Source organism: Labrus bergylta, chromosome 7 (assembly GCF_963930695.1).
Source record: "Labrus bergylta chromosome 7, fLabBer1.1, whole genome shotgun sequence".
NCBI classification, from domain to species: Eukaryota; Metazoa; Chordata; class Actinopteri; order Labriformes; family Labridae; genus Labrus; species Labrus bergylta.
The window spans coordinates 4,919,830-4,941,166 of record NC_089201.1 but is presented as its reverse complement, the minus strand read 5'-3'; the positions used below and the strand labels follow the sequence as shown (position 1 = coordinate 4,941,166).

The 21,337-nt window shown below is 44.0% G+C and overlaps 1 protein-coding gene across 18 annotated transcripts in view; it reads right to left on the bottom strand.

The window, feature by feature from the left end:
* Positions 1-21,337, bottom strand: part of mical3a (microtubule associated monooxygenase, calponin and LIM domain containing 3a) — a 101,428-nt gene that overhangs the window by 41,884 nt on the left and 38,207 nt on the right. For 15 of the 18 annotated variants that reach the window (XM_065956533.1, XM_065956538.1, XM_065956536.1 and 12 more), the window contains 13 exons: positions 10,625-11,026; positions 8,959-9,166; positions 8,713-8,829; positions 8,464-8,565; positions 7,621-7,776; positions 6,914-7,014; positions 3,975-4,232; positions 3,746-3,861; positions 3,270-3,396; positions 3,086-3,179; positions 2,946-2,975; positions 1,388-1,535; positions 131-327 (listed from right to left, as the gene is read on the bottom strand). In XM_065956533.1, coding sequence (XP_065812605.1) covers positions 131-327; positions 1,388-1,535; positions 2,946-2,975; positions 3,086-3,179; positions 3,270-3,396; positions 3,746-3,861; positions 3,975-4,232; positions 6,914-7,014; positions 7,621-7,776; positions 8,464-8,565; positions 8,713-8,829; positions 8,959-9,166; positions 10,625-10,903 — 1,933 coding nt within the window. In that variant the 5' untranslated portion in view covers positions 10,904-11,026. The remainder of the gene's footprint in view (positions 1-130; positions 328-1,387; positions 1,536-2,945; positions 2,976-3,085; positions 3,180-3,269; positions 3,397-3,745; positions 3,862-3,974; positions 4,233-6,913; positions 7,015-7,620; positions 7,777-8,463; positions 8,566-8,712; positions 8,830-8,958; positions 9,167-10,624; positions 11,027-21,337) is intronic. The other 3 variants (XM_065956535.1, XM_065956549.1, XM_065956550.1) reach the window with 1 other exon arrangement.

Below are 21,337 nucleotides of genomic sequence, written 5' to 3'. Positions count from 1 at the left end.
CAAAGCACTTCAAATCCTCTCAGGGTAATAGATAATTATGTTATAACTACATCTGTCAGAAGACAACATCTGTACACTCTGAAAAACCAGATCACAGTGGAAGCAGCCCGACTGTAGCACCCGCTCTCACCTCCGGGTGGCACTGTGTCCTTAAACATCTCGTAGAACTGGCTGAGGTACATGACCATAGAGAGCTTGTCGGGCTCCACCACAGAGGACATCTCTTTGCCAGTCATGCAGGGCGAGATGCCAAATTCCCGCTCCGCCACGTCGAAACCCAACTGGTTGTTCTTCTCCTGGTCTCGCTCGTCCAGGGAATCAAAGTCACTGAGTGCAGGAGAGAGAGAGAGACAAAGTGAGGATGAGACAGGGCAGATAAAGGACAGGGTTTTTTACTAAATAAAAGGCGACACATTCACTACTGAACACTTTTCAGATGATTCTAATCAAACTGGATTGTCATCTTACTTTTTATTTGCTATGTGTTCGTTGTGAATGCTCACATTGCGATCACAACGACATTTGGATTTATCACACAGCCCTATTGGAGATAATGGAACTGACCCGTTACTGAGGATGCATTTAGCACTAATCATGAAGCATCTCTGCTGCTGAGCATGTTGTGGAAAGCATTACTGTAAATGTCATTACACTGCGGCTGAAAAGACCATTAACAGTGATCATCGATACATCTCAGCTGCACGTAAAGCCCACTCTGAAGCATTAGCATGAAAACATTCAGTCAAACACTCGCAACCATCAGTCTCCTCAACGTGCACACGGGATCAGTTATCCCCATGGTACCTCCTCCACTCATCACCCCCCCACCTCCTCCCATCATGTGGCCATCAAAGGCAGCAGAGCACAACTGCTACACGGCCTTGTAAAGGTCAGACAGCGCACACACACACACACACACACACACACACACACACACACACACACACACACTAATAGCTTATGATGTTAATTGCCACCTTGTCTCCAGAGGGAAACAAACTACATTAGACATGCGGATGGAGACTGTGTTGTTTATCCAGTGTGTGACGGTAAGTACAGTGTCTATGTGTGTGTCGTTATGTGTGTGTGTGTGTGTGTGTGTGTGTGTGTGTGTGTGTGTGGGAGAGAACGCAGGAACATAAGAAGCGCTCCCTTAAGGGGCCCGAGAGGCTATTCTGACTGGTAGCTGTCACCTCGTTTACAGTGATAAACAACCGAATAACCAAGGTCCCAACCAGACAATAAACATCATTCTCAAACAATAAACCGAGCCCGGCCGGTCGTTCCAAACTCAGCCGCAGATTTAACCCTTTCACTTTGCAGAGTAGCGGATGTTTACTTGCACAGTTGACACATTTACCAACGCGTTTGACTTCCAGAAACTCACATGAGATCAGGTCTGTATTGGTGTATGAGCGCACACAAGGCCAGGCCGCTCTTCCAAGACATGGTGAGGTCTGTTACTTTCACATTCCTGTAGCCCTCCGTCTGTCTCTGGCACCAGTTCAGCAGCTTACTGGATCGAGCTATGGATTCTGAGCATGGCAGAGAGAGAAAATGAAAGGTTTGGGTTAAAGGCAGCAGATTAAACAGGATCTGGATGTAAACTGTGTTTCTGGGCAGCACTACACATCTCTCGCTTGGGCAATCTCATGGCCATGTTCAGGGCACAGCTGAGCGAAGGATTGCAAAGTTTTTCATCTATAATTCATGTTAGTAGGGGTTTCAAACAGCCAGCAAGGACACATTACCAACTGTGAGAAAATGACGGGTGTAAGGGAGGAAAAAGGATGCAAGTGAGATGTTAGGAGAGGATGCAGAAGTCTTTAATGTAGGCACTCAGGCATCCAGGTCATGGTGAAATCAAAGCCTGATCCAAAGGCAACTGGACTTACCTGTAGTTGAAGATGTTTCACCTCTCCTCTGAAAGGCTTCTTCAGTTCTAAAATAACTGGTGGACATTTAGGAGGAGGGGTGAAACATCTTTAAGCTCTTCAATGTAGGCCTGGCCACACAAGAAGATTTTTAAAGTCTCTGACGATTTTGAAAATGTGAGAGAGTCCACACAGATTTAACATTTCAGATCTCATAGTGTGTGGAGAGCAACGAGATGACTAACTCAGCACATCACACACCAACCTATTCTTTCACCAACAACCACAGTCTCGATTTTCAAAACTCGTAATCTCGCACGGTCAAACGCATATAATGAGTAAACAAACAAGAGAGTCAAGCTACATGTGGCTAGCTGTTAGCCAGTACATCCATTACGGTAAACATTTTGCAACAAGTTTCCTCCTCAGTTGGCTTGTGGTTTGTTCTACAGACACGTTGAATTTATGACATCCATCTAACTTTATGCTTCGCGTTTGCTGTCGTCGCCATGGTTATGTTTGTTGTGCTTCCTGCTTCAGTCAGCTTGCTTTCCTATTGGCTATTGTCCTGTAGTGTGGGGAGAACACTGAGGACAGCCGAGCATGGACTCTGTGAATTGTCACATTTCTACGATCTCAAATCGGGGCGGCCCCGACCTTCTTCCGAGCAGATCGGGGAGGTTGAAATTACTCTTAACACACCTCACACCACGGGAGAATCTGGACAGATCATCTTTGGAAGCATCTTAAAGTTGGACCTTTGCTGACTTTAGTCAGAAGGGGGGGAATCGGGTCCAAAATGGTTAGAGTGTACCCGGCTTCTGGTACAGTTGTCTTTGGATCAAGCTTAGATCTTTAATGGACAATATATGTTGAATTGAACCAGGAAGCTTGAATGTGTCTAAGATTGGGTTAGTATGGGCATTAATAAATTCAGGGGCTGCAATAGGTCCATCAACATGTTCCATCATTCCACTGGTCCTTTTAGTGCACGGCAGGTAAACATTAAACCTGTTAGAACTATCAGGAATCCCTGAAAAAGCAACACCATGCATTTGGGCTTTGTGTTACCTTGCAGCTGCTTGTCAAGCAGAAAATTGTCTAGAGTGAAAATAGTTCATGATTACAATTGAGCATCAGTGATTGCAGAAAACAACCTACTCTCATCGAACTGTTTTTTAATCTTTATGAACAAGCAGAAAGATACAAACCATTCCTGGCCAGCTTGGGGGTTGAGGAGTTGATCACGTTCTCTATTTCGATGCGCATTTCCCCGGTTTCTCCCGTGTCGCACAGATGCCTCACCTGCAACGCACACACAGAATGACTACACATCCCAAATTCATATATATCGCATCATGTTAAGTACTGAGGACTCAAATATTGGACACTCACCTGGCTGGGCTTGAGGAAGTTAAGGCTAATGTTGGGGTAACGTGTGGTGGGATCCACGCTGTAGTGACTGAAGTTCTTACTGATGTTTTCTGTCGTGGTCTGGGGCAGCAGACGATAAATACTCTCCCTGAAGCAAAGAGGGGGGAAAAAAATCAAGAAAAGTATTTAGGGTGTTATTGTTGGGAGGAACGCAGAAAGAGAAAGTGTTAGAGGAGAAGAAAACATGAACATTGTTATGAAGCAGAGAGAGACTGCACAGTGGAGGAGTCACATTCCATTTAGCTCTTAACAGAACCTCTTACTGCATTAGTGCTAGCAGAGGTGGGACTGATGCTCCAAATCACACACAGGCACATTTCCTGGTAAAGCACTTAGAGATAAAAGGGCGTGTTTGAAGAGAGAGAACATGGATTTGTGTGTGTGTGCAACAGCAGGGGGAGTCTGGTGTGTGTGCATCAGTGTCTCCTCATCCTCACCTCTCAGCCAGAACCTCGAGGTGAGTTTTTCCCTGAGCCCAGCTCTTCACCATCCAGCCGGAGTCCATGGCTGCCAGGAATCCTCGCGCGATGCCAGTGCCCATGGGCCAGAAGGGCTGAGGGGGGGAAACAGCCAAGACCACATTCAACAACCAAATATGGCCACAGAGGACTCGAGCATTTAAAAGAACAAACCCATGGAGCTGTGATGAAACGATAAACCCCTCACCTCTAGCAGGCTGTCACCTACAAGCGCCACCAGCAACTTGTGGCCGTTGCGCTGGCGCACCATGGCGGCGTTCTCTGAGGCGTACATGCAGGTAAAGTCGAACATGGCTACGTCGGGCTGGCCGTAATGGTTGATGGCGAAGTCCAGCTTGGGCAGCTGTTGGTTGGTGGAGAAGTCTGCAGCCTCGCGGGCATAAGAGAGCAGCGCGGCCTGGTCCACGTTCGCCCTGGACAGCAGCATCTCTGTGTCTGCGTAGTCCTGCGGGAGAGACGAGAGAGAGAGAGAGAGAGAGAGAAGGTTAGAGGAACCATTTAGGTAAAAACTAAAACATTTAATGAGACACAACTTAGGTCCTCAAACTAATCCTACCTAACTTACCCAGACTTTAAAGGAGCAATATGTAACTCTGACCCCTAGTGTTTAAAATGGGTACTGCAGTCCAATATGAAATGTAATTATTCAGAACGATCTAGATAAAGATGAAGGATTAGATCTTGTGAAAATATAAGACACTGAAACAAGGTTACAATGTCTGAGAGCGCTCTCTCACACTACATAATCTGTACCATGCCCCAGCACATTTGACCCCCAATGTCCAACTCGTTTGACGAGTGTGAGTGCTCAGATCCGTGCTCAAGTACAGTACACTCCCTTGGCCCTGGCACGGTTAGAAGTAGTGTTTTTTGACAAGGTGCAGTACATGCATAAGTACAAGTACAGGTCCGCAACGTGGACATGAAGTATAATCGATCACTGCTCTCCATTACCGAGAAATCCCGGAGTGTTACGGTGGTATCTGACCAAAACCACTCAAAATAAGCCACAAATAAGTCCCTTTTGTATTTTTTTATGATTGTCCACCTGTCTTGTAAGCTGAGCATGCTTCAAGACTACGTATGTGCTTCATGACGACGTTATGTACAAGAGGTAACTATGCTCAGGCCTGGAGGGGGAGGGGAAGTCTTTTGGTACCAAAACATTACAAAGGTATTTGTGCAATTCAGGCATTGGACTCTCCTCTAAATAGATTCAGAATAGAATTTGGACAGGCTTTATATGCTGAAGCCCCTGTTAGACTTCATAACAGCTCTACTAAGAGGCCCAAACACTTGTAATGGAATAAACCGTTCAGTTCACAAGTCTCTCCAACATGTAGCATCAAATCGCTGCATACTTTCATCACGACATGTTTTCACAGAGGGCGGTGAGAAGCACAGTCTTCCAACTTTAAATTCCCTGGTTGTTGATGGTGCTGAGGGTGGGTGAGGGGAAAGGCAGGGCAGTGGAACATATGAATGAGGGGTGGTTTGGTTTTCTGACTTGTGGTGTTGCCTTGAACTGTGACGACTCGTCACATTTCTGCCGTGCCTCCCCCCCATCCTTCCTCTCACCCTCTCCGAGGGGCAGGGCTGAGTCAACATGACTGCTATAAAAGGATATGTCTAGGACGTTTTATTAAAGGGGAACTTCCAGAGGTAATTATTCCAGTAAATTATGACTTCTCATTTATGTGTGGCTGCATACCCTTACATCCCCTCTGGCTTCAGACTTCAGCTCATACAGAAACCTCTATATGAATACCATCAGCTCACAGTGAAAACAAACACAGACCTGCATACACATGCTCAGGGAAGAGCTCAAGTGATCTGAATAAGAGTCAAGACTGTATCTAGATTTAGAACAAATTAAAATAAAAGGCTATTAAATACAAAAAAATCGCTCTAACTACTTGTGTACATGACAAAGACTGTAAAAAAGGTCTTTCCTGTTTCCTGTGGAAAGTGGTCGAGCAAAGAGGAAACAAGTGTGAGGAGTTAGTGTGCTTGAGTCGGCCGCTTGTCCTTGAAGGCTGTCTTTGTTAGACTAATCGTGTAACAGTTTGTATTAACAGATTAAATGAAAGTCAGCCTGTTTACCTGCACGGTAAAGTGAAGGTCATAGATCGGTGATGTGATTTAACTTGACTCATGTCCGTGTCTCAGTTTACAAGCACCGCGAGAGAATCGATTTATTAATGACAGCATGCACGACTCCACTACAGTAGGTGGCGGTATTCACCTTACAGCTAGTCACTTTTGGAGCTCCTTCTGGTTGACCTATTGCATCATATACCAAACAATTAAAAAAAAGAAAAAACAAGTCACCAAGCAGCAAACTGGTCGCATGTGAACAAACTCCTTCAACATAAACTGTGTCTCCTCGTCCGTCCATAAATGCGTGGTTCTCGCCCTCGCACTCGACATGCTCATACTTTTGTCTTACTTTCTTCAACGCATATATGCTGTTGGGACTTCTGGGTCAAAGCCCGGTGCAGCAAAGTATTTTTGTTGTTTGTACCGTCTTGGTCCAAACCTCCACTTTTTTAAAAATAAATCAATCTAATTGCTTGAAAAAATATCAGAAATTTGGGTCGCAATTTATTGGTTGACTTCCCCCCATGCTCCGAAAGGTTTCTTCAGTTTCTAAAATAACTGGTGGACTTAGTTGGAAATGTTAGCCTCCATGGATCATTAGCATGCTAATGATCAAGGATGACTCACATGAGAGTCGTTAGCTGAGTCGTTGACCTAGATTCACCTAGAGTCATTAACACCACCGGTCTTCTGTGGGTCTTTGGGGTCATTGGAGCTAGCCTTTGAATCAAGCTTTAAATGTACCATGACCTGGCTGACTCAGAACTTCCACAGACGATGTCTAGATGTTGCAGTCAAAATGTGGTACATTTTCAGTCACACTAAGGTGTTTAAATGTATTTTAAAAGTCCAGTCTGACACAATAAATCAACTTCAACACCATGTAAACATACTGACTGTTTTTCTCTCTGTGTGCGTGCGGATGGACTTCATGTCTGCAGCAGAGAGCCGGACAGAGAATCACAATCATGTCTGAAACCAACACAACACACGGTGGGCGCCAGGCTCTGGTCTTTGATGACTCACATGCAGAATGACTCCTTTCTCCAGCAGGCTCTGTTTTTTGGCAGTCATCACAAAGTAGTGCGTGTCGTCCTTGTAGTAGACGATGTTTTCCAGGTCAATACCTACAGAGAGCGGCAGAGAGATGCATTGTCAAGCAACAAACAGAATCGCTTTCCTTATTGCTCCGGCTGGCCGTTTGTGTCGTCGTTAGAGGAGAAATTACGCGACTCAGAGCACAGAAGCAAAGCCCCCTGGGACATTGTCACGTCAGCATTAAACTGTTGGTCAGCTCATCTGATTGTGAAGCATTTTAATCAGATGAGCTGACAAATTTGGAACAGCGAGTCAGGGACAGACTGTTGTCCTGTTTACCTTCATTTCACCAACACAGGCCTTAGGATCGGAGGCTTTATAAAAGCACTTCGAGATCCTACATTTCAGACATTTTTTATCTTTTTTTTTTTTTTTTTGCAATTTTTGGGGCAGCTGAAGAGAGGCCTGAAATATGAGAGGACCGAGTACAATAGAAATGTATTAAAGCAAGAATGCTTTAAGTACTAAAACCTCTGTATATTTGGCACCTGCTCCACCGGTTGAGCTAAACCGGTGCTCATTTGTTTTTTTATCTGTTCATTTTTTTATTTGTTCATTTGTTTTTTTAAAGCTTTATCCCAAAACTCGAGCACTCGAGGAAAGAAAAGAACGTCAGTGTTTTTTCTGAGACCGACCTGTTGCTTCTCTGAGGTCCTGAAAGAACTTCTGGTTGAAGATGAAGGCCACCCCGCTGATCTCCTCGACCTTGGCCTCAGCCGTTGTGTTCCTGTTGATGAAGTTAGCAGTGATGGCGATGGCGAGTTTGCCCCTGAACTCCTTACGTCGAAACCCTGCGGAAAGTCACAAGAGAACGAGGAAGCAGGCCTCAAGGTCAAGATCTGTTCTGTGAAAAAACAAGAGAGCCAAACCTCAAATCACTGAGCGAGGTTTAGCAGCTCATGACGACACACTGTACCAGATGTTCTGCTTCATGACAATGTAAACAGCGATCTACTGTTTCACGCTGTGAGACTGGAGCTCGTGGTTATCCCAGAGGGAGCCGGCTGCTTCCCTTCACTGATGCAGCAGTCAGCTGAACAGAGAGGGGTCATGGTACTTCACTCCACAGGGGGTTCCTTTTGCCAGTGCGGCTGTCTGTGTGTGTGTATGTGTGTGTGTGTGTGTGTGTGTGTGTGTGTGTGTGTGTGTGTGTGTGTGTGTGTGTGTGTGTGTGTGTGTGTGTGTGAGGAAAACAGACTGACAATTCAACAATTCCTACTCTGCAGGGAGAGCCATCAGACTCACACTTTGAACGTAGCAGCCGCACACAAACAAACACACACACACACACACACACAGAATGTGCACAAGTGCTCATTCATTTATGAGAAAGGGAGTGAGGTCAGGTACTGGATCACGGCTGTGCACAAGTGAGATCACAATCTTTTTTTCCCAAACAAAAAGTGCTGTGTGTGTGTGTTTGGCCTTTTGAAAAACTAAACTCCAGCATTCCTCCGAGTCAGAGCATGCAGCCTTGCCTGGTAGCGTGTTTCTCCTTCCATCTGCTCCGATGATGACATCAAACTCCAGCTCATTGACAGGGTGTGTCCTGGGGTGGACCTCAGCTCTCCAACCTATCCCTAACAAAAACACAGAGTATGTAATCAGGAAAATATGTCTCAACAGAGCCAGCTTAGAGGCATTGACAGACACATCTCTGACATCACACATATTCAGTCTGCGTTCATTTCTCCTCAGCTCGTCTGGCAGCAGTTTGACTCGCTTACCTTCACCTTCTTGATCTTCCGGGGGCTCGATGAGACCCTTGAACTCGGCGTTGACGTGGATCTCAATGCCCAACAGGAGAGACACTTTTAGCAGCATGAGCTGAAGCTGACGAATACCTTCAAAACAACACAGAAAAGGAGGATGAAATCTGACTGCCATGTGAACTACAAAACCCCTCAAATGTGTCAAACACAGTATAGACGTGGTTTAAGCAGAGGAGATAAAACGTGCACTCGTGTACTCACTGATATGATCGATAGCACCAGCACAGAACTTCCCGTAGAACTTCTTTGCCCCGAGGCCCCTGAGGTCCTGGATGGTGAAGGGCCAAAGGTGCAGCACATTGTTCCGGGAGAAGGCGTCTCTCTTCTCCAACAGCACCACTTTGGCCCCCAGGAAGGCCAGCTCGATGGCTGTGCGTAAGCCACATGGTCCCGCACCAATGATCAGACACTACAGACGGAGGGATGCAGACGTTATCGACCGGCTTTAAGAGAGAGAGCTATGGCTTTTATGATGACTGCCCGTCACTCGCAGCAAGCTGAAAACAACAAGGTTTTTCTGACTGCAACTTTGTCATCCCATGCTGACAATCTCACCTCTCTCTTAGAAATGATCACCTGCAATCAAACTTTCTAACATGCTCTCATGTGTTTATTATGGGGGTATCACTTCAAATTATTTTTTATAATCCTTTTGAGTTCATAACTTTATTACGAGCTGTTTGCAACAAAAGAATCTGCCAAACAATATATGGTGAATAATGTAATGTGACATAACAAGCAAGCTCAAACAAGTGAAGGTCAAGCTTTGTTAAAGTAGCACTGCTAGAGGACACCAGAGACTGTAAATATTAATGGATGAAACCTGAGTGACGTCAGACATCTGTTCCTGCAGGGGGCTCAGGAGAATCATCGGCAGCAGCCATCATGCTGGAAATGCTGTCTCAGTGTAACTTTCAGTCAACCTAATGACAGACTGAGAGCTGGAGCTGAGGCGGGTTTTAAGCCTCTCGATGAACCGTTACATCGCGCCCACCTGTCAATCATGTCAGCTACGCCCCTAACTACAAGTAACACGTATCGTTCATAAAATCAAAACAGAGCCGTTTAAAAAAAATTCACCGGTTAATCAGTGTGTGCCAGTGATGACAATAACTAATCAGACCTATTCTGTTTTTTGTACCAGGCTGTAAACATGTTAACTTATGCTGTATGAACTGCTTTTTTGCCTGTTGTGTGTATGTGACTTCCTGTGTTTCTGCAGTCAGCCTCAAGTGGACACTCGACGCACTGCAGGACTTTGCACTCAACATTTTATATAATGACAAATTGACTCTATACCAAATATTCCAATTCATCAGCCTGTTATTGTTTTAAGTCCAGCAGCATTTTCCTTCATATCAGAACGTTTACAGTCGTCTGACATTTGCAGTGAACTTCCATATTTATATTTTCATGTGGGCATTCCTGGAGTCTCTCAGCTGTGTGACTTCTGTGTGTGCACACAGCCCTGCCGTCTCCTGTCCTTATTAAGCAAGCATTAAAGAGTTGTTTTCTTTTCGAATTAGGAACAACATGCACGAGCGTCCAGCTTAGGAGGACATGGCATCTTCAGTTTAAGAGCAGAGGTGCAAACAAATCAGCAGTTTATAGAGCAGCTTGATGAATCTGTCTGAGACTTTTCTCGAGGACTTCCTCAGAACTGATATAAGATAAGCTCGTGAGGAGGGGTCAGGTTGAATTCAAAGACCATATAGAGGATGACCTGCCTTGTTCAGAGACATAAAAGTGTCTCTGCTTTGTCTATTCATATAAAGCTGTCACACACTGGTCTGTCTGGTAAAGCTAAGCATTACATAACTTGATACCACGACATTGAGGATAAAAAAAGCAGCTTCCTGGATCTTACCTTTGAGTTGGCACAGGCACGGCCCTTCTTGTACTCCTTCTGGCCCGCCCTCTTGTCTAACTTCGCCCACAGAGCCTTGGCCTTCCAGTAGTTGAGTTTAGATTTGAGCTTGTGATAGAAGATTCTGGACTCGGTGGGCTTCACCTCCAGGTGCTCACACAGCTCCTGGAAGGCCTTGAGCGTGCCCTTGAACGTGGACGCCTGGACGAAGTTGTCAAAGAGGACGTGGGACTTGTTCACCCCATTTCCTCCAGTGGCACCGGCGGCTCCATCCCCCATGGTCCAGGCTCACCCCAGTGAAGGGGTCACCCCAGGTAAGGGGTCTCTGGGTCCAGCCCCAGCCCTGGAAGACGCTCTCTCTCCTGCGGAGGCTCTTAACTCCCGGCTTCAGACATCTTCATTCTGTCAATGAGAGGAGAGAAATCAAGCTCAGTGAATCCCCGAACATAGTTCAACCTCCTACATGTTACAACTGGACAGAAGAGGACAGCCTTTAAATGCTCCAATGATATCAACGCTGTCCAATCCTACACAATCACAAACTTTAATCAGACCAAGTACAGATTGTCTACATTCTTCTTAATGCATCCTCTTAATGCCGCAGGCCCTGATCTTCTCTAACAAGACAAACATACGTTTGGCCGCCGGTCAGCCAAGCAATTAAAGCAGCAAAAGGGATAAAGGCGAGTCATTTAAGGTCCCCGAGTCATTCTGCAGCAGTGACACGACCTAAAACAACCTCTTATCTGTCCAGGAATGAGGCTGCAGGACACAGGAAGGGCACTGAACCGGCAGAAACACAAACAGGAAACACAAAGGGTAAAAGTATGCAGTCATGTCTACTGTATGTGTCATCACTCCATACAGACTCCACTTTATAGACCCGACATCCCACCATGTTTGAGAAAGACTTGACTGTTTGTTTGTTTGTTTTTATTTTACCAGCAATGACATGAAGCAGTACAGCTTTACATGTTTGACATTTTTCACCCCGAGGGAAACCAGATCAATCATGTTTTTTTTTTTCCCAACGGGAGCTCAGCTGTCACGACTGGAATGTCTTCACACTCTCTCTCTCTCCGTCTTTGACTGCATTAAGCAGCATGAGCAGTCTCTAAAAGGTGAGCATTACTCAATATCAATGCAAGAACAAAGAGACGATAATGGAGCAGGAGAGCCTGAAAGGAATCCAGCCAAGCAAAATGACCAAAGTGGAAACGAGTTGAATGAGTTGAATTGAACATTTTTCAGACAAGCGGTGGCTCAGCTTTACGGTAACTACCAGGGCCAACAGTTTCAAAACAGACTCATTCGAGGTTCACAATAAGGTCGTCAGGATACCAGAATTTTAAATTAAGATACGATACTTAGAAATAACAAATAACAACTCTTTGTATACCATTATGTATTTTTCTTCTTTTTTTAATCACCAAAAAAAATCAAATTAGCTCCTGCAAACTAAATTGAAGAACTACATCGGCATTGTTGTGATTATGTAATATTGCAAACGTACTTGTGAAATTCAGATATGACTCTTTGTTCTTTAAACTGAAGATCTAAAGTGTTTTCTTGCACTTTGTGGTGGATTGATCCTGAAATTGTAGAATTGTAGAAGAGGTGAAACGGACACCAAATTGCAGAAAACTGAGATTTACAGTTGTCGAAAAGTGGATCCTTTTTGATAAAGCAAGGCTAACTCTCTCCCTTTATTGTTTGTCTTGAATTAGCTGAGAAAAAAAGAAACTCCTAGTGAGCTAGGCTAACTGGCTTATTCTGTCAGTCTCCTCTTTATTGAACTGGTATATTTTCTTAAATTATTAAGTACAAATTATTGGACATCATCATAATTTTAGGGAACAGAAAGGTGCCATTTCAGTGTGAATGATTAGAAGAGTTGTGTTTGGGACCAGATTGTTAGAAAAGTAAAAAAGATTTTCCCTCTCAGCCACTTCCTCTGTTAAAGCTTTAGCCTAGTACTCCTCAGTTCCACAGGATGTGAGCTACTTCATGGAAACCAAAGTAGTCCCAGTCCCAGTGGTAACACTTGATGAAAGGGAGGCAGGTAACACAGGTCAGCTGGCCTCCTTTTCACACCCTGCCAACTCCTCACTGCAGTGAAAACAGCAGACTGTGTTTGGCTCTGCCTCAGTCAGTCCAGATCAGGCTGGAGGGTGAAAAGTCAGCAACCACCGAGAGGAGCTCGTCTAACCCGGAGCATTTAAACAACCTGCTTCATCTTTTTCTGTGTATTTAAAATGCATGGCTTCACTATCCCCTACACAACTCCCTCTGTAACAGTCACTATTAACTCACACAAACAATATCAAAACCAACAAAACACATCCTCTGACTTCAATACCATGTGTTTATAATCTTTGAGATTTGAATGATGCATTACATCCAAAGCATCAAAGCTTTCTTCAGGTCATATTTTTAACCCAAAGCTGTCACGAGGAAGAGAGAGAGAGAGAGTGCTGTCTAATACACCAATGTGTTGCCAACATTGTAGTGGAATCGCTACGAACAGTGTGCAGGAGTTTGAAAGCTTTAGTTGTTCATCAAAAAGCAGAAATGACCTACTATACTGATGCACATCTTTAAAACTCACCTATACTGTTACAAAGCTGGATTCTCATACTATACATGGGCAAGGTGTCAGATCATGAGGTAAACGTACGTTGGACTAATCCCAGGATAAGTCTGCAGGGGGCGCTAAACGGCTTGTTCTGCAAATCACGCGATTGTTCCCCGATAAGAAACCAAGGATTTCACGAGAAGCCTCTAGAGTCTATGTAAGTCGGTGAAACCTCTTACATCAGACTCTCTTCTCCCAGCACTGGACAGCAGCCCTCTCCTGGCAGCCTGGCAGCCCTGCAGCGTTCTGCCCCCTGGCAGGCTTCCAGAGAGCTGGCCAATCAGCAGAAAGTGAGCATGTGGGGAGGGGGGCCTTAAAGAGACAGCAGCTGAAGCAAACCGTTTCAAACTGAAATGAGAGATTTTTAGTGACACCAGTTTCAGGTGAATAAAGAGTTTTTTGAGCTACATATCATGCCAAGCTGCTCTGAAGGTTTCACAGACTGACGACATGAAAGGTGAACATGAGGAGAATATGGGATCTTTAACATCAGGTGCCTTTAAGCAGGTATTAATATTTTAACTAGAATTGTGTCAAAGTTTAGAATTCTGGTCTTGTGACAACCCTAACTGAGTGTCATAGGAAACAGTCACAGTCGATTTCAGAGACTTGATCAATGGTCCTTAGCTCATTTGTCAATAATAATAACCGTGGGATGAAAAATGCATAAATGTCACTCAGCCGTTATCAGGCATCTGGAGCCTGTTTGTGTTTGCACGGCGGCTGACTGCAGCTGCACACTGAGCTCCACTCAAGCTTACACTTTCTTAAGAAGGGAGCTAAAGTGCTGGAGGCCCGAGATAACATTACACAAACAAACAGAGGACAAAAGACACCGTCAAGGTTTTTATAACTGCACAGAAATGGGCCGCTGTGTCAGTGTAAGCTTCTCAATAGACATGCTCGTAGCGTGTGGACGGTCCACTCAGCTGAGGAACATTAATCGACTCTTTTAATTCATCAGTGCTTTAAAAAGAGGTGAAACTGAACCAGGTAATCTTTAATGCTTGAGCATAGTTTAAACTAGGCCGACTGATATGAGGTTTTGGGGCCGATGATAACAGCAGACGAAACAGCATCCATCAGCACTGAGACGGTTTTATAAGAGTAGTAGAAAGCAGGTCAGCTCAAACGTCTCATGAAACCAAAGTTAAAAAGAGACATCAAAAACAGAAAGTTTGGAGGATGATCTCAGAGGGTTATTAATCACTTTATGCTGAAAGCTAATCTTCTGTGTGGGCTGATCCTCTGTGGGTTTTTTCTCTTTTTTACTGTAAAGACTCAGAGAATATGGAGGAGCATCAAAAAGACAAGCAGACAGTCTAAGCTTTATGACACGCATGTGAGAAAGCTCACAGCAAACATCGACACTCTCTGAGGTCTTTGAAGGTCCTGACTGTCATGCTGTGTCACAGTCTGAGGGTGATAGAACTGCTCAGGTCTCCTGTGACATGCTACACCTACACATGTAACGACATCCATAAACCTGGTCTACAGTCTGAATAAAAGTGGACTCCTCAGGAGACACATATGTGCACTCAAACAAGACATGATGCACCGTGTGTTACTTTCTGCTATAGGAGCTAAGAATTACGGTAACCCAGAGAGACAACACGACATAATGAGCATCAAAACACATGGGATCAGAGTACCTGCAAACTTTTTAACATCACGTTTGAGACTTTTTAAGACCCAAAAAGGGAAATAAAACAACATTTATGCTTTGTACGTAATGGATTTCATTTGGCACTAAACAGATATATTGCTATATTGCTGGCCGCCACGGCAGTAAGGACGAGGAGCCCAGGCCGGCTCAAGCTGGGGCGGACTGGTAGTGTTGGTGCTCTCACTGTTTGCCTATGGACACAGACACAGAGTCTGTTTTCTGACAGGAATTTACAAGATGTCAATTCCTTCTGGAAGAAGTCTCTGAATCAGTTGAGGAAATGGCCACATGTGTTGTAGTAAATATGTCTGTAAACCTGAACTTAGTGGGAGTGGCCTGCAGTGCTGTGCATTGTGGGATTTGGTGTCTTTCATCCACATGGGCCAAAAAGACACTTTCTACCTTTTCTCGGCCAAGAAGGCACCAACTTCAAAATGTATTTCACATTTCTACATATATGACCCAATGTCAATACAGATTCATGTTTCAACAGGTGAAGTATCCCTTCAATCTCTGATCATATAGTAAGGTCACTTTATCATTTCATTCACTACACATCTTACTGACAGGTTCTTAAACTTGCATTTCATTCTTTCTTCAGTTACAAGTTTTTTAAAGCCATGCTTACTTAATACACTGCCGTACGTTGCCTGAACACCTGAACAAAAGGAATTTAAAAAAGATCTTTAAATGTTTACTAGAAAGTATAGATTTCATAAAGGAATCAGTCAAAGTGTGATCTAAAATGCAACATGTCCTGCATTTTTTAAGACCTTCTCTTTAAAAAAAAAAGAAAGAAAATGTAATTCCAAGACTTTTTAAGGATCCAAAGGAACCCTGAGGGCAAATATAAAAAAATGTCTTCAGCAGGACTAAATAATCCCAGTGGCATTAAAAACAGAGAGAGAAATAAAAACAGTATTAGGACATCAAGCGCTACAAATCCCTGTACATCAGAATGAGCTGCAGGATTTCACACACTCACAGAATGTACACTCTCTGTCTCTCACACACACACACACACACACACACACACACACACACACACACACACACACACACACACACACACACACACACACACACACACACACACACACACACACACACACACACACACACACACACACACACACACACACACACACACACACACACACACACACACACACACACACACACACACACACACACACACACACACACACACACACACACACACACGCCTTTGTTTTTGCTGGTTGCATTGCGTCATCCTCTAATCTAAAAATAGATCCAGAGATTAGGCCACTGGGCTACACGATCGACAGCAGCATTGCTTTTATCTGCCGTTCCTGTCACGACTACTGGAGTAACACAAACTATAAATGTGACTTTTTTTTTTATTCTGTCTGGATTTGAAACAAAAGCTTTATAGGTTTATTGATTTTTGCAGGTTGTGTCACAGCTGAAATACAATCTGGTGTGCCACATTATAACGTGCAGCGAATATCATTTTCATTCCAAGATTAAAAAACCCAGACTCTTAAAAAAAGCAGTGGCTAAATCTTACTATGGTGTCCAAAACATGTGATTTCCTGTGGACTAAAGGAAGAACAGAATCCAGAGGATTTTAGAGGGTTGTTGTGTGTGTGGTAACTCGCTGCAGACATGGTCAATAAAAAAACCCCAACCAAGACGCTTTGAGGTAAACAACCAAAGTAAACAGTAACCCACCAGAGCGGAGCAGAATAACTGGGATGGCTCTAAAGGCTTGTGTGCGTGTCCTGAAATAGCTTTCACTCCTGCAGCTCGTGACCGATGATGACTGACGCTCACAGGACACCCTGGAGTTTTTCTCCTCCTCTCATCCATCAGCAGAGAGGAGGAGTGTTTCCCCTCTCAACACTGGACATCTTCATGATAATGGGTACAAAAACACAACATTGAATCCAGCAAACAGACTGATTTAGCAGCTTTACAGAACCTGTGATAAACGCTGGTTTGACTGTCTTATGTCTCTGCTTTTTTCATCCGGTTTGCCTTAAGACAACTGCTGTTTTGTCTTCAAGCTTAATGATCACCTCGACGTCCCTCTTGTTCTCACTATTATAGTCGCTGTATTACAGTGTGGGTTTAAAGCATAATTACAGAGAAACACAGCAGCAGGTGTGGTCTATTCAGGGGCTGCCTGCAGGCTGGAAACACATCATACTGACAAGTAGTGAACTCTCTTTCCTCATAATCGTAGGTCGCTGTGTGTGTGTGCAATAGTTAGGACAACAGTAAAGCTCAACAGTGTGGTTCACGAAGTAAAAATCCCAATCTTTTTCTCCATAGCCGAAATGATTATTATCATGATCCTGTAGGAGACACGAGCTCGTATGATATCAACCTCATTTTAAGAAACAATACGGTTTGTTCGCGATATTGGGGACAAGAACTACACTCCCCACGACCATGGAGCGATGTCACAGCGACGTCGCTGATTGGTGGAGTTTCCTGTTACCATGGCAATGTTTCCCGCCCGTCAGCGCCGAATGTGAACGGACAATTTAGCAGGCTAGCAAGTTAACACAAAAGAACCTAATAGTCTTATTATTCTGCAACACAAACTATAACATCTTACAACACGTGTATTAACAGCATAAACACAATAACGATGACTTGCAATAGATTCTGGGATGGGTAGTTCCTGGACTCCGTCAAACAATTACGTACACAGTCTTGTAATTTGACTTTTTTTCCCCAGTTTTTCAAGGCCGTTTTGGCACCAAATCAACTTTTTTATAGTCAACAGTATGTGGGTTGCTGGTTGTCTTGGTTTAAGGCTTCAGTCTCTTGATGTAAGGAATTTGTGACATGTCAAAGGAGGATTTGAACAGGGAAATGTTTTACTTCCAGAACCAGAACCACTGAAAAAGTGGGCGGTCACTGATGAGTTATAGAGGGAAAGTGCACTTTAATCATCTTGTCATGAAAACAAAAGAAATGCGAGGCTGATTAAAAACGTATTTCACTTTTTAGTAAGATGAGTAGTCCATCAAATATGAAGCTACAGCCAGAACACATTTTTTATTCAGATTAAAAAAAGTATGATTCAATTTGGTTATTAGTGAGTTTTAGATTTTTTTTTCTGAAAGAGCTGATTCCACCAGCTCTCAGGCAGAGATCATGTTAACCAAATATTTTCCGTCGTTGACAACATTTTTGAATTATACATCTAAAGGCTGTACAACATTTTGACCGATTAGAATTACAAGTCCGGCATTTATAATACGAGGGAAACCACGCACAAATTTACAACAATGTTTACAATGCAACCGCATGACGGGCAGCAAATGCCTGCACCATTGTGTAGCCTGCACACAGACCAGCCGGAGAAGCTGCTTCAGTCTGATCACTTGCACACCAGCTCGCCCTTCTCCCCCTCCACAACACACTTGTATTCGTGCGGCGAGTAGAGGAAGCCGGTGTTCTGTGAAATAGTGCTACCATGCAGCTCTAAAAAGTAAAGGGAGCATTATTTGATGATAGGGGATTGTCATCTGTCGAGAAATGCTCACTCTAAAATCTTTTGGAAAGGTTTTAATTATAGAGTATGAAAACACGCTTCCTGTTTCCTTACTGTGCAAACGCAGCGAGTAGTGGTGTTTTAGAGTGATTCCGTCCCTGATAGATTATCGTCCGCCCAGATTCACCTCCCCTACAATCTTACATTATTGAGTGCCAAAACTCGCTGCCTCTCTCCTACTGTGATCCTGCATATGGAGTGAGTAGTGAATTAATAATTAAGTTATTTACTGTTAGGGGACACTGATATCCTCCGCTATCGTTCTGCAACATGGTAGCACATCTTGACAGAACACCGGACAACAGACCACAGTGCACATCTTGTGTACAACATTTTTTTTTACTTGCCCTAGTTCACTCTAAACACTACAGTTTTTTGTCGCTGATGGAAAACTGCAAATGAATAACCTCTCAAACTAAGAGCATTCAAATACTTTATACAGTCTGAACTACAACGGGACATTTAGGGTAGTCTGACCTCACCAAAGCAGTACTGAAGGTGTGTGTGTGTGTGTGTGTCATAAAATCAGGGAGTTTTCCCGACAGCAGTCCATCATTTCTGCCTTTATACATATTTCAAAAGCTTTATATTCATTAGTCATCTTTCCTGTGTCTCCCTTTAAACTGTAGCTGTAATCCTGAGCCTCAGGTTGAACTCACTAAGCTCCACCACGGCCAAGTCCTGCTACAAGCACACATACAGGAAGGGTGTGCAGGTGTGTGCAGACAGTTGTGTGTCTTTTTTCACATGAGCATACAAAGCCTCAGAGCTCAGTGTACAATAATGTTTGTTGACTGAAACTCATTTTGCTTCTGGCAGACTGTCTCCAAACCATCTGGCTTTTCAATCACTCCTCTTTGTGACACGAGTCCATGCAGCTGAGCACTTCATATCTACTCTCACAACTGATACACACTGTTCCCAGCAGACTCATTTCCTAGACGGATAAAAAAAAAGAAAAATGTAAATTCTGTTAAACCAATTTGTCTAGTAAAAAATTGAGCATCATTTATTCCGAAATGTCTGCAGGTGAACATGTAAGGTGAATGTAATCGGTCTGTCAAGTTTGGCTAACGTTAGCATTGCTAACACCGCCTACCCTCTTGTCCTCTCTGCAACTTAACGTCAACATGAACGTTCTAAATGTGATACCTCGTTGCTCCCATCAGTATGCCAGTCCGACCAGACGGAGCCAACATACAACTCTATCCTCATTTCCTTGACCTAAATACGAGCACACCGCCCTGCACCTACTGGATGCTCTCTGTTCACTGTGACTTGTTTACATCGTGGTTGTAGAGCACGGAGAGCAGACCAATTAACCAGAACTAAAACCAATCTCACTTTTTTTGGGAAGCTCCTGGCTTTTCTGAGTTTGTTGTAGGCAGGGAATCTGACCCAAAACTGTCCCGATGATCTCGTAGTATGCACCCTGCTTTAGACAGATTCAGACCATGACGAAGGATTTTAAATGGATTTCGTTTAAAAAAGGTGCAAAGTAGCACTGTCACAGAAAAAGTTTAATATTCTCCGGCGACAAAGGGTGTCTCTCATGAAATTCATATTAGTGACGGCTTAGAGGGAGTGTGAGTCTGAGCCCAGACTTTCAGATGGCTGTCAAACACGGTCTGTTAGAGCTGCCTGCCAACACTCACAGCAGCTATTTGATTTAGTAAACCTCTCAAATCCTTCCTGAAATGCCATTTCTGCCACCTTCACAACGAGAGCAGAGCCAGCACCGCAGCTGAGCAGCCACACGGTGACCCACCAGAGACTGTAGAGCACAAGTATCTACAGACCTGCTCATAAAACAAATCTTTTACATTCGGTTATCACCGTTGTTCATTTGCATATTTCACAGCAGAGTGGCTCGGTGAGAGTGAGGCATGTATCTGGTTCCTCACACTGTCAGCTCCAAGCTTCCCAAGCAAACCAGGAAATGTAATCGGAGACGTATCAGTGAACACGGTCCACACAGACCGGTCTCCAGGGCTTAGTCATGACCGATGTGGTTTGGAGACATGCAGGAGAGAAGAGGGGGATCAACAGAACTGGATACAGGACCTGAACAACTACTTATGTAAGAGTGGAAACATGTAAAGTTAAAAGTCAATACTATCAAAAGCTGTGCAGGAATTAGGCCTGAAGTAGAGCCAACGACATCCAACACAGCAATCAGAGTAGTTCTACTCAAACATCTCCATTTGATTCTTTTGTCTCACTCTGTGTGTTTTTACATGAAGGATGGCGGACAGGAGTATAAACAGCTGGGCAGAGCAGTAAAAAAAAAAATAACGGACCCTACAGGCCTCATAGACACATCACACATTTATAAAACACAAAGGCCCACCCCATGTGTTTCTTATTCTAGCAGGCCATGGGAAACTACAGTACATCTCTGCAGCTCTCATCTCTTCCCCGTATTAATTACAAAGATAACAGTTAAACTTCGTACAGGCTCAGAGAACACAGACAAAACCTCTCAGAGTGGACCGCTGCTAAAAGTTTAACCACCAGACAGGCTGGAAGGAAGCAAAGAAAGGAATGACAGAAAGACTTATTGTGCCAAAACTGGACAGGACTGTAACTAAAAATGACACTTTTGTTTCTGAACTAGCTGACCCTTATTTAACTTTAAACTACAGTGTACATTCAACATAGAAGTATATAAATCAGCCATTTTTGTCCCATGTATTTTAGTTTTTCGTGCACATACCACCTTAAAGTGTTCAGGAGCAATTCAGGGTTAAGTGTCTTGCCCAAGGACACGTTGGACATGTTGCTGCGGGAGCTGGGGATTGAACCCCCGTTGAGAGACGACCAACTGAACCACACACAAGGTGTTACTTGATGTCAACA